Source organism: Alligator sinensis, unplaced genomic scaffold (genome assembly GCF_000455745.1).
Source record: "Alligator sinensis unplaced genomic scaffold, ASM45574v1 scaffold1059_1, whole genome shotgun sequence".
In the NCBI taxonomy this organism is placed as follows: Eukaryota; Metazoa; Chordata; order Crocodylia; family Alligatoridae; genus Alligator; species Alligator sinensis.
The window spans coordinates 1,187,708-1,207,490 of NW_005842103.1; the positions used below are offsets into that span (position 1 = coordinate 1,187,708).

Sequence of the window (19,783 nt, forward strand, 5' to 3'; positions counted from 1 at the left end):
CCAGATCTATTTCATCCTCTTCTACGTGCTTCCCAGTCTCCAGCAGTTTACTTTCAACACAGATTCAAACAGATCCTTAAAATACTTCCTGTGAAATTTAGTTGCTGCCTTTCTCCAAAAAGTGGAGGCACGTTGTGTTTCATGTTACCAATAAAGCAGTATGTTCTGCTTTTACATGGGTTGCCCTGTGTACAGTCAGTTTACGGTGCGTGTAGAACCGCTACACAATCAATAGGGAACAGAATGATATTAGAAGAGAGGGAAAGTAAACCGATAAATCTCAAAAATAAAGCAGAGGCACTCGAGGGCAATACCCCAAACTCCTTGTATTATTCAGTATCACAAAATAAATCTACAGTTGGCGTTTCTCTCTATTCCTTGAGCAAAATCTTCCTTAAAGGTCATATTTCAATGTTCTCATGGGCACAAAACTCATTTCTTCCATACTGCTTACCAGCAGCTTTCCTTGCTGACAATCTGGGGAACTAAGGAGGAAACTCCAGAGCCAAAAGCAGATTCCCATCTGGAGCTGAAGAGCTTAGCTCGGCAGTTCTGAAACACGAGAGACCCCACGCTCTGCGGACTGGGGCCTGGAAGGGACCCCGCACGCCCTGATCGCTGGAGTTACATCCACAGTCAACTATACTGTGGTGACAGTCAGGCAGGGGCAAGCTGCAACTGCTGCTCCTATAAGAAGTTTTGTCACTCTCTGCTCCAAATTTTCACCCCCCTTGTTTGTTTTATACACCTGACACGTCTTAGGTCTCTCCCTATCCTCAGACACTGAGCACTCTGGGAATTAACTGCAAACCATGCCATTTTACTATTCACTCCCCTTTTCAGATGATTTCTGTGTTGAACACTGTACAGATCGCTGGGTGGCCCCCACTGCTAACCTAAATCCATGGCAAAAAAAGAGAAGACTAACCCTCTGTTTCGTATCTATTAGTTTTCAATCCAGGAAAGGTCTTTCTCACTGATCCTTTCCACTCGGAGGCACAGCGGTTGCCTTGCCCCACTGTACAGAGGGGGTATCTAATGGCTATTTGCAAGGACTCTCCTTCAGCAAGGGTCAGATGTGGGCACCAGGTGGGTTGGAAGGATAACTGGTTTAGGGGCTCTGAAGGGACCATAAGTGGCTTAGAGGCTCGCTGGGTTCTGTCTTGCTGCAAGAAGAAACTGGAGGAGGGTTGTGGCTACCTTGCTCTTCATGCCTTCTCGCAGGTTTACAAGGAGGCACGGGGTGCAGGCACCACTGGGAAAATCCAACCCCCTGAGTGTGAGCTACAAGTGCATCTGCAGCAGGCTTAGAGTTTGTCAACGAGGCAGACTTTATACAAAATGTAAGGCTGAAACACAGTTAGATGTACCTTCACATCAGGATTTGAACTTTTTAACCATACTTTCTAAAGGACCTCAACTTTCGCACTGGCTTATCTGAACACTTCCGGCTTTGCCTAAAAGTAAGTAGCCAACCCGCGTAAGAGATGTGTGTGTGTGTGTGTGTGCACACGCACGCACGCACACTTGTGATTTGACTTTTACCAGTTTACAGTGAGCCACAAGATGGCACCAGTAACCTTAAAAAAAATTCAAAAACCCATTTTTATAAAATCTTGGTCATATTAGAGTGACGTTGTAGCCATAATGGCCCAGGAATCAAGTGATGTCTTTTATTGGGCCAACTGCACCATTGAGATAGTTAGACAAGCTTTCCAATGCAAGACATTCTTCTTCAGGTCTGAGGGAATAAAAGAAGGATGTCTGTCTTGCATTGGAAAGCTTCATTTGTGCAGGAATTAGACTAGACGACCCTAGAAGTTCCTTCCATCGTCACAGTTCTGTTTCTTTGTAGTAACCTTTTATATATTTCAAGACTTCTCTCCCTTTCAGTCTTGTCTTTCTATACCCAACAAACCCAATGCTCACGTCTTCTGGATCTCCGATTCTTTTTTTTTATTCCTCTCTCGTGACTCTCTCCAAATCATCCATATCTTTCCTGAAGGTTGCTGTCTGAAACTGGGTGCAGACACTGCTGAGGTCCTACCTGAGATGAACGTTTACTTCACGTGTATGTGTAGTACTCTGCCCTTGGTCCTACTGCATTTCATCCCATTTCAGATGACTCCTCTTGTCTAGCACATTTTGAATTCTAATTCTGTCTTCTAACACACTTGCAACTCCTCCTGGCTTGATATCATCTGTAAACTTAACGAGTGCGCTCTCTATTCCATCATCCAAGGCTTTTGATGAAAATACTGAATGGTAACAGATTCAAGATAGACCCTTACAGAACCCCTCAAAATATTCTTCCAGTTTTAGTATAAGCCACCAAATACTCTTTAACTACACTTTTCTGACCACTGTTGCACCCGTACAATGAGAAATACAAACCAAGTCAAAAGTCTTAACGCTATTAATTTTATTCACTTCTATGTGGAACGCAAGACTAATCGCACGGTTTCAATTTACTTTGCTAGTACTGATATGCTCTGACAGTATTCAAAGCCCAAATATTTACTAACTTTGGGTGCTTGCCTTAAGAATGGTGGGGAATGCTTTTCAGACCTGCAAGCAATGGACACTCCTCGATTATTAACGTGGAGTTATCATACCTGGATCCTCTGGAAATCAATCTAGGCGTCTTAACCTGGTCATCCTAAGTAAGAGGAAAGGTTTGAAAATTCCCTGCCTGGTGTTAGCTTGCTCAGCCGTTTTGCACAGACGTCAGCTAACAGTGCGGGAAGAAACGGAGCAAGGTGAGAAGAGTCGAAATTCAGAAGGACACAGATTTTAGCATTTTTTTTTTGGTATTTTCATCTCACAGATAGAGATGTCGGGAGAAGCTGTTACGGGAACATGGCTAATCCCGGGGGACGGAGTGTGAAGAACAGAGGGATCGTCTGAGTCACTGAGTCCAGCCCCCTGGCTTCACAGGCAATAATGCCATATCACTGCTTCCGTAAACTAATCAAGCACCATGTTAAAAGTAGTTACGAACGGCCCCATTTCTCCTCATCTAGCTCAGGAAGCGCAGTTCGGGATCCTCTCACAAGACAGGCTCCATTCAGGTAGACCTTCTCTGAATCTGTTCCATGTGAATTCACACAAATGTCCAAAACTTTACACAATATCCAGATGAGGTCTTAACATAGCTTTATATGACCCAAACACTTCCCAATCCTTCTGGAGACACTTCCCGATACATCTGAGGGCTGAACTGTTTCCCACAGCTGGTGCACCTTGGCAGCTCAGGCTCGTTCTGTGAACAATTAATGCAAACAGGCCTTTCTCCTCCTCGGTCACTTCTAGCTGCCGAGCACCAGGCTTAGGGCAGCCACTCTTTTATTACTCCCCAAGTGCCTAGCCTTGTCTTCTGTATTATTGAGTTTTATTCCATTTCTATTACTCTTAGACCTCAAAGCAATCCCATCCTTCCTCTGTGGTATTCCAGTTTTCCTCTATATTGATGATGTCTTTTAACTTTGTGCCACCAGCAAATTTCATCAGCACGATTCTACTTTTTTTTTTTGTGCAACAGTCATTAATGAAGATACTAAATAAAACTGATCCTGGAGGGACTCTACTAGTAACTCCCCTTCCCATATGAGACTTCTCCCTTCAACACTATCTGTTATCACCTCCCTTTAACCAGTCCGTAATCCCCTTGCCTATTTGTACTAATACCCATCTTGTCCAACTTAATTCACAATTTCCCAAGTGGCACCACTTCAGATGTTTGTCTGGTCCTCTATACTGATGGCCTCTATCACATTCCCTTTGTTTACAAAAGCAGTTATCAGTCAAAAGAGAGACAGGTTAGTCTGGCCAATTCAAGTTGTATTTTATCTCATTTTCCATTTACTTCATATCCTTAGTTTTTCCCCTGTCAAAATCAGCTCTAAAGCCTTCCATACTACTGAGGTCACAGATCTGCAGTGCTCTGATCATAAGTGCTTTTTCCATCCCTACTATAGGTACAACATTTGCTACTGTCCAATGATATGGTACCATGGGGAAACCACATTATTCAAAAAATTATAGGTATAAAGGGCTAAATGAGGAAAAATTAAAAAGGCACCAATTTCAGTATATTAGAAACTTGTTTTCATAGTCTTCTGACATATAATATGCTCATTTCTCATAACATGCATAGCTAGGCACATACGGTACCTTCCAGCTCTTGGATAATAGATATTGCTAAAATGCTGCGATACCTATATTGTACTTAGGGAAAAGAAGAAATAAGCAATGTCCTTCAAATACTGGCTCTCATGTGATGTTGGTGTACAAAGCTGTAATATATTTACAGTACAATGCTCCCTTCTGCTGCAGAAGAAAGGAGGCTAATTACGGTTGCAAGGGCCATGCGTCATGAGAAGAAGGGGCTGAGCCTGCACCGTATGACTCCCTGCCTCTTCTCACATTGCTGTAAATGCCACTTGCTTGAAGGTTCGGGGGTGGTGAAGGGGCAGGTTAGGCAGCATTAGAAAACATGCACTTCCCCTTAAGAGCCCAGGGGCAACTGTTCCAACGTCTGGCAGCACATGCTACTGCGTGGTCAATTATGACGGAGAGAAACACAGGAAGTGGCCCTCATCGCAAAGGTTCTGCCACTCTAGACAGGCTTACAAACACGAACTTGTACCCTCACGGGACGTGGCCGGCGTATACCCAGACTGTCAGCCGTATGACCAGAGCACATGCAACGATATGTTGCATGTGCAACATGCAAGACCTTGCATGACCTTGCAAGACCTCCAGACCTTGTCCGAGCCCCCAAGGTCTGGAACAGCCTGCCACCGGAGGTGGTTCAAGCGCCTTCATTGAACACCTTCAAGAGCAAACTGGATGCTTATCTTGCTGGGATCCTATGACCCCAGCTGACTTCCTGCCCTTTGGGCGGGGGGCTGGACTCGATGATCTTCCGAGGTCCCTTCCAGCCCTAATGTCTATGAAATCTATGAAATCTATGAGATATAAAGGTTATAGATGAGGATACCGTGGATATCAAGTACTCCACAAAGGAGAGAAAAGGTTCATGGGCTGTGGATACTAACTGCTCTTTCCTGCTTTCCAACCACTGAGTGCTGCTCAGCAGTGAGCCATAGGATTTCACATCTCACCACATGACCTAACTCAATCCAGCACCTGAATCTATTAGCTTTCTTCCAGACTGCAGAAGCAAAATCAGGATTATTCTGGGGAAACAAAATGCAAATTGGGAAACTCCCCACTGAGGGCTAGTATAGTGTGCAGTCATCTTACTTTGAGGATATTTGTATTGGAAAACCTAAAACGGAAGAATGGGAAGGCAGAAACCACAGACAGAGAAAACTCCTTAAGAATTCACTTTGGGGTCGTACAACGATAATGTGTCTTTTGTAAAAGACAACATACATCTTCCTGCCAAGAGCCATGCCCCTGCCAGAAACATCACAGGCAGTTTAAAAACTACTGAACAATACATATACCCGACACATATTTCCCCAGAAAAGCAAAGCAGAAAGAGAAAGCACTGCAAAGCAGTTATACATGGGAGAAAATGTTCCTTGCGCATTTATTTCTTTCTGCATTTCCATTTGTTACAGAAAATATTTAAACAGGCAACAGAATCTACTCAGGTTGTTTCTTGCTTGAAGTGAATCCTATAATTAGCACCAGAAACGGTTGCTCTGGAGGGCTGCATTTCATCTCAGACACGGGACTGTGGCTTTACAGGTTCTAAACTTTTTGGTTAACAAATTCCTCTCTTTGACATTGAAAGGAAGTAAGTTTGTATCTGCCAAGTTTCCTTCTTAGAAATATCGTATCTGTTCCTCACCTACTTAAGACTGGTTCAAAACAACAGACTAAGTGATAAAAAAATGCCGGTCACCCTTGGACAAGGGACTTTCCCATTAAGCTTGCTCCTGACAGTAGTCAGACATCATGAATGCTATCTCCCACTGCTTTGATGACTGAACTCGGAGGAGTTAAGCATTACTTTCAAGACATATCACTGCTTCCTCACATATGCTGTAAGTTTTTTGAGACAAAGCTGTCTTGCTTTGTGCATTACACGCAAGCACCAGCACACCTGTCAGCTCATTGAATAGCAGTGCTGTACCATCCAGCAGGAAAGGATGCTTCCTGACACAGGGGTAAAATCACTGTAAAATACATGGGAAAGGAAAAATGCCTGAATGCTCCAGAAGCTTTGAAGCTGAGGAAGACACAAGACTACAACTTTTCCAGGTGAAAGGATAGTAAATGGAGTGAACATCAGACGTGGCATGAATCGTGCAGGTTCACTATGCTACGAGGTTATGACAGCGAGATGCATACCTGTGTTGCCAGTACATGAAAAACCGTTTGTGGCGGATGGCAGGAATCCTCACGAACGTGCCAGATCAACCAGACAGGTTACAGACAGGTTACAACAGTGATCTGAATGGATTATTGTTTGTATGACCACAGCGCCTAGGAAGCCTAGCCATGAACCAGGATCCTTTATTCTAGGCACTGTAAAGAAAATGTAAGAGCATAAAAGAAGCTGTACCGGGCTGGACCATAGATCCCTCTAGCTCAGTATCCTGCATCTCACAGGGTGGACACTAAGGGGAAGAGTATTTATGCAGGACCCGTCCAGCCTCATCTGTCCTGTCCCTCTTCTCTTGCAACATCCAGCATTCAGAGGCCAGGGAATTTCTAAGTTGGAGGTTGTGTTTAATATCCCCCAATGGACCAATCCTGCATGAACGTGTCCAATGCTCTTTGGTTATTGGGTTTTACAACAGGCGTGTTAAACCTATGGGCTGTGGGCCAGATCCGGCCTGTAGGTCTCTGAACTAGCCCCAGCCCGAGCCCCGTGCACCCAGATCCAGGCACATGCTGGCATGATTTGGCACACTGAAGCCATATGATCTGGCCTGCGGGGCTCCCCATGGGTCCAGAAATTTGGCAGCAGGGAAACAGCAATTAATGTCATCACTGCACCCCCACTGCCAAATTTTCAAACCCCTGAGGAGCTCCGTGGGCTGATGACATGACTCCAGAGGGCAGATCTGGCCCATGGCCTGAATACCCTTGTTATAGACCTTTATCACCAGTCATCCCCATCAGTCGGTGTTTGTCTAAAATGAAAAGGCTTAGCCTATTTCTCCTCGTACAGAAGCCTCCCCATGCCCAGTCATCTCTGCTGCCCTTCTCTGTGCCTCATCTACCTCTGCTACATCCCTTTTGAGAGGGGAGGACTAGAATGATAAAGAACAAAGAATAACGAGACTATCGCTGCTACAAAGAGCTTACATCCTATCTACAAGACAAGAGACAGCACACAGAGACCAGACAGGGAAGTGGGGGAAAAAATAAAAAAAGATAATGCTGACTGGCATGACGAACCGGCACCCCAACTATTTTCAAGTGCTTTGCAAGAGTCGGGAAAAGAAAGGTTTAATGAAGGTTCTGAAGGAGTACGATGAGATAGTGCTGTGGATGCCTACAGAAAGTTTCTCTAGAATGAGAGGCAGCACGGGGAAGGAACATGCTTGAACATTTAATAAGTGGGCCAAAAAGGCTGCCAGCAGCTGACACACGGAGATCTGTGAGCAGCCAGCAAAGAAAAGTTTGTTGGCTAATGCTGACCAAGGCAGCTGGAGTATACCAAGATTTCTAAGTACTGAACTGCTTTCTGCTCCTTGTGTATAGTATTCTCTCTCATCTACTTTCTCTCTCTCACCTTTTAGATAGCTATAATTGCTTTTCATCCATTAGCCTCTACTTGTCTCCCGTACAAACAGAACCTGAATTAGGGGCACATAGCGTGATGCAGCATGCATCCCTGGACGAATGTTGCAGTAAAAGTGTTACTCATTGCTAACACCCCCTTCTCATAACACCACTTTATGCTAAACCCAACCATTTTGCTGCGGGAAGGATTTGACATTGATTGTTGACCGGCAAAACGTTAAAAGAGTTTTTCCACCCCCCCACGTCTGAGGAAGATGACTTGGATTTCTCAATGCTTCTTTTTAGAGTTGACAAATGTTTGGTATTAGCTGCAACAACTTCCATTAAAAACTCGAGTAAGCAGAGTTAAGGATATCCCTGAAAAAATGATCATTTAAAAAAGAAGTTTACTTTCAGTTTACTGTTAAACATTTCAGTGCCCAAATAACCTGAAAACGTGGTGTTTATGGCATATAAGAGTTGACAATTTTTTTTTAAGTACTAACGGTTTAAATACAGGAGCTCCTCGACAAACACAAAAACTAATTATTTCTTACATTCTACTCAAGAAATGTTCAACGTGAGAAATGTCACACCTACTGCCGAGTTAAACATCATACGGAAGTTAAACATCATACAGATAAGCGTCTGTATCGCCTATCTGCCTGTATCGCTAGAATTAAAAGGGCAGATTAAATTCAGAGGCTCAGAGAATGCTTCATCTGAATGATACAAAAAGCTAAACAATACTAACATCTCTCCAACACCACCAAAACGCATTTCTTAACTGACAGAGTAAAAAAAGTGCCTGAGGCATCCTGAAAATGTTTAGAATAGTTTATAGAGGTGTTGTTATTTTTCTGTTCCTCTGTTGATATTTAGTAAGTCCTCTTCAACAGGAGAAATGGTGATATAAACTGACTGTACACACACGGAGTGTTTGGCGCACACAATAAAATGAAGCAGCAAGCTACCTGATCACTCACTCCTATCACTTAGTGTCACCAGTAACTACACAGCTACGGGTAACTTGAGTAGACAAATAAGACTATAATTTTCTTAATACCTTTTTTCGGATTCCACGGTCTGCTGCTTTGGCCTGTTTCTTGTGCTTACTGAGGTCGAATGATTAAGGAGTCTGGGGGGAAAAAATATACACATTTATCTAAACAGCACTCTTTTTAAAAACCTTTCCAGTGTACAGAGCACCCTACAAAACACTTCCTGCAAAATAAACATTCGAAGCATGTCAGGACATATGTCACATGCAGGTTGAATGCGTTTCTATCAAGGGAACTCGGCAAAACCCAATCCTGCTCTCACTGAAGTCAGCAGCAAAGTTCCTAACTCTCATGGTACCTCAGTCTTGCAAACGCTGCGTGTCCTTTTCATTAAAGCTCTTTAGCAACAAGCTGCCCCAGCTGATTTTCACCCCAATGGACACCATCTCAGTTGTTCTCCATGGATGGAAGCCAGGCTGCTTTCAACACAGAAGCTCAGCCCTGTGCATCACAAGTGGCAGAGAGAGGAAACGGTAGGACACAGTGCAGTGAATAAGACTGGGACAAAAAAACATACGGGAAGGAAGACTGCAGAAGCGGTTAGGTGGATACGGAGGAAGAGTGGAGGGCAAGGAAAATGCAGAACTTAGGACGCTGGGCAAGAGAAATGGTAAGGTGGGAGTGGGTGCTGGGCAGGAGGTTTTAAGGGGTAAAAACTAGAGAACCGGGAAGAAGTGAGAAGAGCAATCGGAAGATAAAATGGGGATGAATAAGATGGGGATGAGTTGAGGCTGGACTCAATGATCTTCTGAGGTCCCTTCCAGCCCTAATGTCTATGAAAGATGGTAACTGCCTTCTCCTAAAACCTAGAGGGTCCGGTCCAAACTAGTTGGTGGTCTGCATTTGCGCATGCATTTCTAACTCGAAACAATCACCCAAAGACCTGGCAGGACATGCGGGGTCCTTTTAAAGATTTGAAAAACAGAAGGCAAATCAATGAGGGCAATTTGTAATCGTAAGATCTTTAACGAAGTCAAGATATTTAGTGGTCAGACTTATAACTTTTGAATTCTTTGGGACTAACAATTTTGCATTGCTAGATGCCATTAACTTCAATGTGTGCAGGATTGAGCCCAGAGTGCAGGGTTTTTTAAGATACAAAATGGGACTCACACAAACAAACAATCAGAACCATGATTCACTGAAAGAAAGAGAAGAAGGCTACAGGAAGACAGACACCGTAATTTTAGGTGACACATCATTCTTCTAAAATTGCCTTTATTAGTCATCAATTCAAGTAATGTATTAAATACTTCCACTGACACCCATCCCGGACTGTTAGAGCAGCATTAAGCTAAGGAGTCTCAGCGGTGGGCTGTCTTCTAGATGCCGCATGTTTATGTAATTATGTAAATCTTATTTAACTAAATGGATCATGCAGGTTCAAACCTGTGACATGAACAAACGATCTGCATCATGCAGTGCATACTCCCTATAGTTTATCATCAAGGATCCAATTTTTCAGGTCTTCTAACAGCATCAGACAAAAACAGCTATATATAAAGCTGCAATGTCTGCATTACATGACATAATAAATATGGAATAACAAGAAAAACTCCCATTGAAGTAAACGTATTAACTTTAAACCTTAATGTTAAGGAAGCAGGAACTGCACAGGGGTAGTGATCCCTGCAAGGTGTACAAGGAGTTCGATGGGCCTTCCCAATGGCACAAGAGATGCAGAGGAATTTGAAAATCAAAGGAGAGATGGACTCAAGTCACGTTTCCTATCTTCACAGATGGCTCTTCCCTTTGCATACCAGTACTGAATTTCTTTACTCCCATGTGGCTTTCCCTGTCTGCTCACTCCTTGGTCCCCCACTGGAACCAAGAAGTTCACCAAACCAGACTCAATTTCAAGCTAGTATTTCCAAAAAGTACCGCTTAAAGCCATTCAAAAACAAGTCTTCTCGTGAAATACTGTTCTTTCATATGTAGAGATGAAGGCATTTGGAGAGGAGCGGTCAAACATTCCTGAGCTATGCTAGGATAACATTTTTTTTGCAAAGGACAAGATGTGAGGTTTGAGAACTGTAGTTTGGTGAGTCACTGGTGGAGCCAAGGGAAGGATTTAAGCTCATAAACTTCCTAAACTCCAGTTTTGGAAGGGTATCTAATGTTCTGAAATGCATACTCTCTCCTTGGGGATAATACTGCATAATCATTTACCTTGAGATCTATTTTTAGTCATTAGGGATCTTATGCTAATTCCTCCAGTCGCTTTATTTTATTTTGAATAAGCAAATTCCAGTTAATGTTGCTTGTGCTCAACACATTATCATCTGCTGAATTTTAGAGCTCCACAAACACTGGATACCTTGATGCACGTCCTGCTGCCCTTGTCCTCTGGAACAGCTTTTCACTGAATGAAGTTCTATAGCTTAATGGTCTCCGTCTGTATTCACATTTCATGTACATCAAACCCAAAGATGGAAGAAGGAAGCAGGAGAGGTTGATGGGAGAGGATAGGGAAGTCATTAGTACAGCAAGGAGAAAGGAGAGAGTGGACAGACTGCATAGGATTAAAAGTAAACATGCCAAATGATCAGTTATTGTTAATAAGACCTTACTTCTGCGTGCATACATTTTAGAGAATTTCATGTGATCAGATCAAAGCTATACATTGAAAGTATTTACATATTTTCAGATTCAAAACCAGAAATATTTCTACTGTAAACATCTAAAGATTATGTATTGCTGTCACTAGAAGGAATTATAAATTGACAAAATCACAAGCAAAATCAAGGCTAACTTATTGCTTACTAAATGCTACTGACCAATGAGTGCTGAATTTGTCACCACAAGTTTAGAAGTACACTCGTTCTTTATGCAAGTTCCAAAGGCATCAAAGTAAATAGGAATATGCAAGGAGAGAGCCACCTGAGGCAAAAGACAGAACTAAGAACTAAATTACCGTATACAGTACAGTAATGGTTATGTTTAACGTGTGCAGCTTCATTTAAATACTGAGGTAAGTGAATGATCATATAATTGGGAAATTTATAAAACGTTTTTCAATCTGTCATATTTACTCAAATTCAAGATAGAGGAGGAAAGCCCCTCATTTTGGATTCAAGTACAAGGTTGGGGGGCAGACCCTGCTGCAGCTCCAGCCCCAACTCAGGCTCTGGGCTGCAGCTGCTGCCTCCCACCCGCCTGCTGCTGCTTACCCTCAGTGGTGGCAGCAGGTAAATATGGTGTTTGTTATCAATTTAAAAAAAAACCAAACTATTATTAGACAAGTGGCAGCACATTGCAAACAATGCACACTACAACTTTCAAATACTGCCTTTCCACGGCTATATTTCATATCAGAGAAAGGATTTCAAAGATTTGCCTTTTCTTAGCAACATCTTTGCCAGCCTGCCTCTTAGCAAGGACGGCTCTTCCTTAGATGCAAATCTCCTTACTTTAAATCTCTACTACAATAAAACAGCAATGATATACTTAATTACGTTTCTTTTAATACACTTAATTATGTTCCTATCTTCATTATTTTTCCCATCCCAATGGACATGTCCAAATTTTAAATACAGTACATGAAACTACAAGTAATTACCGCTATAGAGTCATTCCGAACAATTCACACCGAACTCAAATGAGGACTGAGCACTGGCACGGTCCTGAAGACAATTTTCCAGCTGCAGTAGCAGGGTATAATGATCTCTTACTGTTTATCTTTCCCCACTGCCTTTTAAGAAAAACTGCAGCAGAGCATCTGCAGCAATGTGGAAACTCAAGACTAATGAAAATGGGATTCAGTGGACTGTGGGATGTGTCATCACCTTGTTACATGGACTGTGATTGCTCAGCAGCAGAGGTCCCTTCCTGCCCATCGCCATTCACCGTCAGTACTGTGCTCCTGTTCCCTGTTCCTCTCCTAACTATGACCACGATCCCCAGACACCTTCTGGCAAATGACTCTTCTCACCCTCTTGTCCCAAATAGCCCACTAAGAGCAGGGCCTTTGTCAGCCCTTTGGCCCATCTCGCATAAACACCTTGTGTGCTTTCTTCCATATTATGCATGGAATACCACCCCTGAAATAATCCTCAAGGCCATTTTCCAGTCCTGGCTCAAATCCCTCCTCAAGAACCCATTTCATTGCAATGCTCAAGGGAAAATGTCAATTGATAAGGAGAGATAAGAAGTCAGGATGAACTTGTGATATCTAGCTAGAGGAGAGATACGAAATCAGGATGAAATTAATGATATCTAGCTTGTTTGCTCACATGTTCTGTCATGTGAAAGAAGCATGCTTGAACATGCCATGATCTTTCCTCTATAAAACCTAGAAATACACATCTCAGCAATCTGAAAGGATGTATTATCCTACAAGAACATATAACTTTGTTGAAAACTTCCTTTTTTATAAGAACAACAGCTGCAAAGAAATAACATGTGCATACTTGTATCTTCATGCTTAAACACTAAGCTGAAATGAATTTGTCACATCAGCAATAGTGTTAAAAAATCTTCTAATACTAGATTCCACTATTTCCAAATAGGAATGTTTTACTTTGAAAAATAATTACACACCAAGTCACATAATGAAAGGGTAGGTTAACTCCATAATATATGATATGTTCACTTCAGACTTATTTTCATCTCTTTTAATGACATGAGCTACAAAAAAACCCCAATCAGCTCCTTGTTCTGCATCATATGTACATTGTATTTGAGTACTGAGGTTCCTCTATCCAGTTCTATGCAAACAGACACATGGCACAGTTAAAAATATTTTATGAACTACTTCAACTGTTTAATGAGCTTAGTTGCACAAGTCTCTTCTCAAAGTTATAAAATACCAAGGATTTTAAGATGCACAACTGTATGTAATCTGATAACTAAAAATAGCATGCAACTTGTCTGACTACTGAGACACAAAACCCAAATACCTGTTTTTTTGCTCCTGCTGCAGTAGCTGAGCTGCTATTTTTCTCAAGTCAGTCACTTCCTTCAGTTCATCTTCTTCCTCTGCCAACAACTGTTCTTTCTGAAGCCTGAAAGATGAAACATTAGTTTAGATTAAAAATCTTGTTTTTGGCAGATCATGGAAATGCATGCACATTCTGTTACTTGCTTGTTTTAACTAAATGGAGATGTTACCTGACTGTAGTTGAAAAGTCCTTGCTAAAAGTTTTAACGTTTTCTCCCCAACCAAAATTATTTCTATGCATCATAGCACATCCATCTTACACGCAGAAGTTTGAAAAATACTCAGGAAAATAGGTCTTTAAGGCTGGCTTACCGTTTTTCATCCCCCCAGTCTTCATTCCGTTCTATTTTCTGAGATTTCTCAGGATGCTTTCCTTGTTCCTTATACAGAATGGAAATAATTAAGAGTTTAGATGTTAATGAATGAAATGTGCCATCTAGTTTTCTCCTCTTCTGAAGTTACAGTACCTTAATGTAAGAGATAAACGGTCCAATTTGTACATCTCCTTGTTCAGGAATAGCTGCATCTTCCGCATTAGGGTCAATATAATCATCCACCTCCTGGTCTAGTGATGATTGATGGAGATTGGAAAAGAGAATATTAAACAGTTCTCTCAATCTAATGTTACTCCTAAGAAAGAAAGGTACTTGTAACAAAGTCAAAAGATGATATGGTGAAATCTTGACTTTTGAATGTAGAAAGGATCTTCAAGACATGTATTTCTTTCTCATTGTGCATATGCTGACTTGATCTTTATCATTTTATTACAGGGATGTTTGAAATGATAAATGATGTTTGATATAGATGTACTACACCATCATGCGAGATTATGAAGTACTTAACTGAAATGATCTGTGCCCTGACCAAACAAGAATTTAAGCACATTACAACAACACACGTGCCACAGGCCTTACCTTTCTGTGAGTCGTGTTTATTTCCTATTAAATGATTGTCGTTTCTTAAAGTCTGTTCCCTTGTTGATTCTGATACCTGAGAGTGAAGGCTGATTGTATCATCATCAGATGGCTGCAAAAACAGTGACAACAGAAACATAACTTCCATGGTCATTACTTATTTCACTGCATGTTTTATTGATAAACCATAAACTACAGTAAGGAATCTGTCCTTAATGACCCTCAAATGAAAGAAGATTTAAGGAAAAAAAAGGCTAACAACCAATGCAACAAGTGCTCAAGTTGCTCTGTTTCATTTGCAAATCAGCATTTCTCATTCGCAGAACACTTGCAGCACAATGCTCCTGACAGAGTAAAATGTGCACCTGTGAAAGCAGCAGTTCCTGAAACACCCAACTATTTTTCCTGCCAAACGCTCACTTAGCATCACCCAGTTTTGAAAGCTGAGAGAATCACACTTCAAGTCTTCGTGACCACTTTCCTTCTTAGTTTTCTCTTGACACAACCCTATGATATTTCCATTTTCGTGAACAGTCTAATTATGGGGTCAGCACCTATGGGTCATAGGCTGGATCCAACCTACAAAGTGACTGGATCTGGCCCACTGGGGACAGGAATAGCTGCCATACATCGTGGAGGTGGCAGCAGGGGCTTGGGTGCTGCACAGGGGAGCAGTGGCCTGCAGTGGAAGCCTGCTGCTCTTAAAGGTTGCCAACCCCTGCTCAAGTCTCTTTTAACCTGGATTTTAAACATTTTAATAATCTTCATTAGTTCCATTTTCACAGTGTTCTTGTGTTTAATTGTAATACTGCTGTGACACAAACTACAGCTGGCTAAACTCAAGAAGTATACAGCTACATGAGCAGATTCTTGGAAAAAGTAGATGCTGCTGATCACTATACATCTAACACGTCAAACAGCATTTTCTACCAAATCTGAATTCAGAACACATTTTTTCAATATAAACATCCCTTTCATTAAAAATACATTATGCATCACTTCACTTTATTTGTTTTAATAAGCGAAAGCACATTTAAAACACAACCTTACATGCTGTGTCTAAACATGTGGTCAAAACAAACCACATTTGACTGAATGTAACTGCAACAGCCCTTTCATTTATTTAAGCTTTCCTAAACATTACACAGCAAGTCTGTAGAATCTGAAGGAAAAAATAAAACTTCTTAAAACAAAGAAGTTTAAATAAGCAGTACAAGAAAACTCACTTCGGTGGTAGACAGTCTTTTATCTCCATTATCACTGCCAATGCCAGAGTCAGGACCATGGTTTTTATTGGGGTAAAAGTCTTCCATGCTATAAGAAGGAAAAAGGCAAACACAAAGTAAAATTTAACTTTTCTACATGAGAAGTGAAAAGGAAAACACTATTTTCCAAGCTGCGACAGGCGTGACTATGGACCTTCTCAGACTGCTAAAAAACTATTTTAAAAGAAGATTAAGATTCAAAAGATCAGCCTGCAAGGTGGCCAACCTGTGCCACGGGCAGCCTGTGCGTGGCACGCGGCAGACTGCGGAGGGGACAGCACGGCAGCAGACGGGGCAAGGAGCAGAAGACAGAGCCACAGATCATGCAGGGAGCAGAGGGCAGGAAGTGGAAAGCAGAGCAAGGGACTGGGCAGGGAAGATCAGAATGGCACTCGGGGCACACTCCCCAACAAGGTTGGCCCCCACTGGATTAGCTTATCTTGTTCAGTTTCTTGTAAACTCAGACCACTTCTCACAGTCCACCCAAGTACTATGTCCGGGAGCAGTGTTAAATACCAGCTGCATCACTTCCTTTGAGAAACTACAACGCGTTAAAACTTCACCCAGAGTTGTGGCTTCCTAACTAGTATCAAGCCTGCCTTCTGGTCGAATGCTGTCATCTCACTACCCCTTGCTAGCCCTGTCTGGATAGCTACTCAGGGCCCTGCTCAGAAATTAAACGTTCCAGAAATTCCAGCACAAGGAAAACCTTTTACCTTTGGTTCAGCACTGACTACTGACAAACCTAAGGGTTGTGAATGCAGCTTTAAATGTATTGCCAAGAATACAACAATGCTGTATAGAATATTTGGTGTCCTAAAGCAAGACAGACTGAAAGTCCAAGCAGAAGGAAGTATATTTATTTGCTTATTTCAAAAAGGTCATCTATGAAAAAAGTCAAGTAAAATATGCCAAGTTTCTGACTTCAGGAGAACTCAAGGCAAAAAAGCCCAAATTGTTTTAAGCTTTGTAGGGTACAGTTCAACTTATTGTTTCTTCAAATATATAAGGCTGTCTCGTGGTTAGGAGGCAGGCTTTCTTGCTAACAAACTGTTCCACTCTGAGCAAGTTCAGGGAAATATAACCGTAATGCCATAGTGTACTGCAGAAGCCCTAAAGAAAAAAAAGTGACCTGCTTCAATGAACACATTCAAAATAAGACTTCAGTCTAATTTCTGATATACTACATTAAATCTGCAGTGAGAATAATCATAATTTGCTTTGTAATAAGAGTTGAAACAGAGAAAGAGAGAAAAAAAACAAGCTAGTCCACTAGTAAAATTGGACAGACTTTCTGTGGCAGTGCTTCTCCAGCATCCTACACATTAGGGCTGTGTGAAATTTCGCCAAGTATTTCGTTTCGAAGCTCGAAACAGCAACATTGAAACAAAACAAAAAGCTTCGAAATTAAATGAGGGCACTCGAAACATTTCAAGTTTCAAAGCAGGTGGCAGGAGGCAGGGGAGAACCAGGGCTGTGCTCCGAGTGGCTCCGCACCCCATGGAGCTCAGCCCGGTGGTGGGAGGTGGACAGAGCCAGGGCCAAACTCCATGGAGCCCGGCGCTCGGTGCGAGCTGTGCTGGTTCCAGGCGGCAGCAGCAGGCTCCTGTCGTCCAGCACAGATCCAGGGGCCCGCACCCCCCGGGGAGGAGTCCGGCACAGCCCCGCAGCCCTCCCGGGGCTGCAGGCCCCTGGATCTGCGTGCCGGATGACAGGAGGCTGCCGCTGCCAGCAAGCGTCACCGAGTTTTGCTTTCAGGACTTTGAGGTGCAGTTTTCCAAGAAACCCCTGCACCTACCTACTTGAAACTTGGCAGGCTTCATGCCCTCAGAAGGGGCTACCATCCCTGCAACTTGGATCTGAACGAGACAACAAATGACAATGATTTAGGAATTTTCATGATGTCCCATTATAGCCTATGAGCGAAACACCGAAACGCGTCAAAACAGCAAAACAGTTTTGACTAAACGAAACGGGACAGTGCTTTGAAATGAAACGACAAAATGAAACACCGTCTCTTTGAAATGGCAAAACGGATGTCGAAACAAAACGGTGTTTCGCACAGCCCTGCTAAACATTGAATTCAAAGCAAAAATGAAGAAAGGAAAATACCTGTCTGTCAGTGGCTGGGAGGGGATTCGTTTTCCCAATGATGGAAGATCCAAAGAATCTGGTTTTTTATCTATTCTGAGGCATGCCTGAATGCTGAGGAATTTAAATATGTGTACTTTGCCCTTTAAACATATCTGTTAGGAAACACACAAAAAAATTTATTTAGCTGCATGATATATTTACAATACCACGTACCAACAAATACCTTTTATATCTAAGGGATTTCCGCCTTCCACCCACCCAATAAAAATGCAGCTCTGGTAGCTCATTAGTCAAGCTATGAAAAAATCTTACTGCCTAAAAGCCCAAGACAGACAGAGCTGCTATGCAGGCAAACGCAAGTGCCAGTCTCTTGCCTGCAGCAGAAGGCTGCAGCTGATCTGAGTGACAACAGGAGAGAAGCATTTAAACCATCTACGTGAGGAGAGGGTGGCAGAACAGATGAACACGTTGAATGAGAGAGGAACAAAGGGAAACACAATGTCTCTGTGAAATACGGAGAAAAGGATGATGCGTTTGGACAGGCCTAATAACACGGCCTAGTAACGTCAGGGCAGACAAAAGCAAGTGTAAAGATGGAAAGAGCTTGCAGCAATAGGGAAGCGGAAAGATGACGGGGGATCCTGTGGGAAAAAGGAAGCTGATCCTAATGCTGGCAGCTGCAGTTTTTCTCCTGGGCTGCACCACTGGAAGTTCACAATACCTTATCAGTTTGCCATGCAATGTAGCAGTTTCTTCTTCCTTTCCAAAATTTGATTTCTATATTTTGAAGGCCAGAATGGAACATTTTGATCACCCAGTCAGACCATGGACACAACATAGGGCAGAGAAGTGACCCGATGCTGAACTTCAGCAACTTGCACAGGAATTGGGGGTGATTGGGCAGGTCCTATGTGCTTCCTGACAGCTACAGTAAAGGGCTAGATGAAGGACAAGCTACAAAACAAAACGTCTGAGCAAGGATCATGGGTCAAGAAACATTCTTGGATGTTTTATATGACTGATGGCTGGTAATGAACCAAGCACGCCTTCCCCTTCTTTTAAATCTATGGTTAGCCAAGGAACCAGAAGGGTTTTATACTAACCTGTGCTGGTGGTATCTGCATTGGATTGTTATCCAGAATTATTACTTGTAAATGGCGTAATTTCCTGTAACAAACTGGGATCTCTGTAACTTTATTACAAGAAAAATCCAGCTTTACCAAGGGGAGGTCTCCCAATTCTGTAAGGGGGGAAAGAAAACAGAATTAGACATCCTAATGCTTTGTGTAACGGACTTAAATCAGCGAGAGGAGAAAGAGAAGCTTACCATCTGGCAACATATGGAGATTATTTCTTCTTATGTTTAACTCTCTGAGTGACTGCAATTTTCCTATTTGCTGGGGAAGGACCTGAATCTCATTACAGCTAACATCCTAAGCAAAAGATAAGGCGTCAGTGAGTTGAACAATAGCTTGACTGAAATTGAACAAAGGAAATGTTACAAAGAAAGCTAGCACAGACATTATTTTCCCTTTTTCAAACAAAGACAGCTGTAACCTAAGTCTTAGGGCTTCCTCCTCAACCTACAGTAACATCTAGTAGTATGAGCGCCCAGGCAAGAGACCTAAACCCGTGGACAAGTGACATTAACTTTGAGGCTAATGCACTGGACTGCTGATCAGAAGATGCACCTGTTCCCATCTCTGCCAAAGATTTCTTATGCAAGCAAGTCATTTATGTTCTGTTTCCTCTGTAAAATGGGGATAATAATCCTTCTCCTTCACTATGTTACATGACCAA

At 42.3% G+C, this 19,783-nt stretch overlaps 1 protein-coding gene across 2 annotated transcripts in view; it reads right to left on the reverse strand.

The window, feature by feature from the left end:
• The window catches only part of LRCH2 (leucine rich repeats and calponin homology domain containing 2), a 42,757-nt gene that overhangs the window by 18,019 nt on the left and 4,955 nt on the right, over positions 1–19,783 (reverse strand). The window contains exons 3-12 of one of the 2 annotated variants that reach the window (XM_025205095.1): positions 19,311–19,416; positions 19,087–19,223; positions 18,002–18,135; positions 15,851–15,938; positions 14,625–14,736; positions 14,178–14,275; positions 14,023–14,090; positions 13,670–13,774; positions 11,089–11,166; positions 8,777–8,848 (exon numbers count right to left, since the gene is read on the reverse strand). In XM_025205095.1, the coding sequence (XP_025060880.1) occupies positions 8,777–8,848; positions 11,089–11,166; positions 13,670–13,774; positions 14,023–14,090; positions 14,178–14,275; positions 14,625–14,736; positions 15,851–15,938; positions 18,002–18,135; positions 19,087–19,223; positions 19,311–19,416 (998 nt within the window). The remainder of the gene's footprint in view (positions 1–8,776; positions 8,849–11,088; positions 11,167–13,669; positions 13,775–14,022; positions 14,091–14,177; positions 14,276–14,624; positions 14,737–15,850; positions 15,939–18,001; positions 18,136–19,086; positions 19,224–19,310; positions 19,417–19,783) is intronic. The other variant, XM_025205096.1, reaches the window with a different exon arrangement.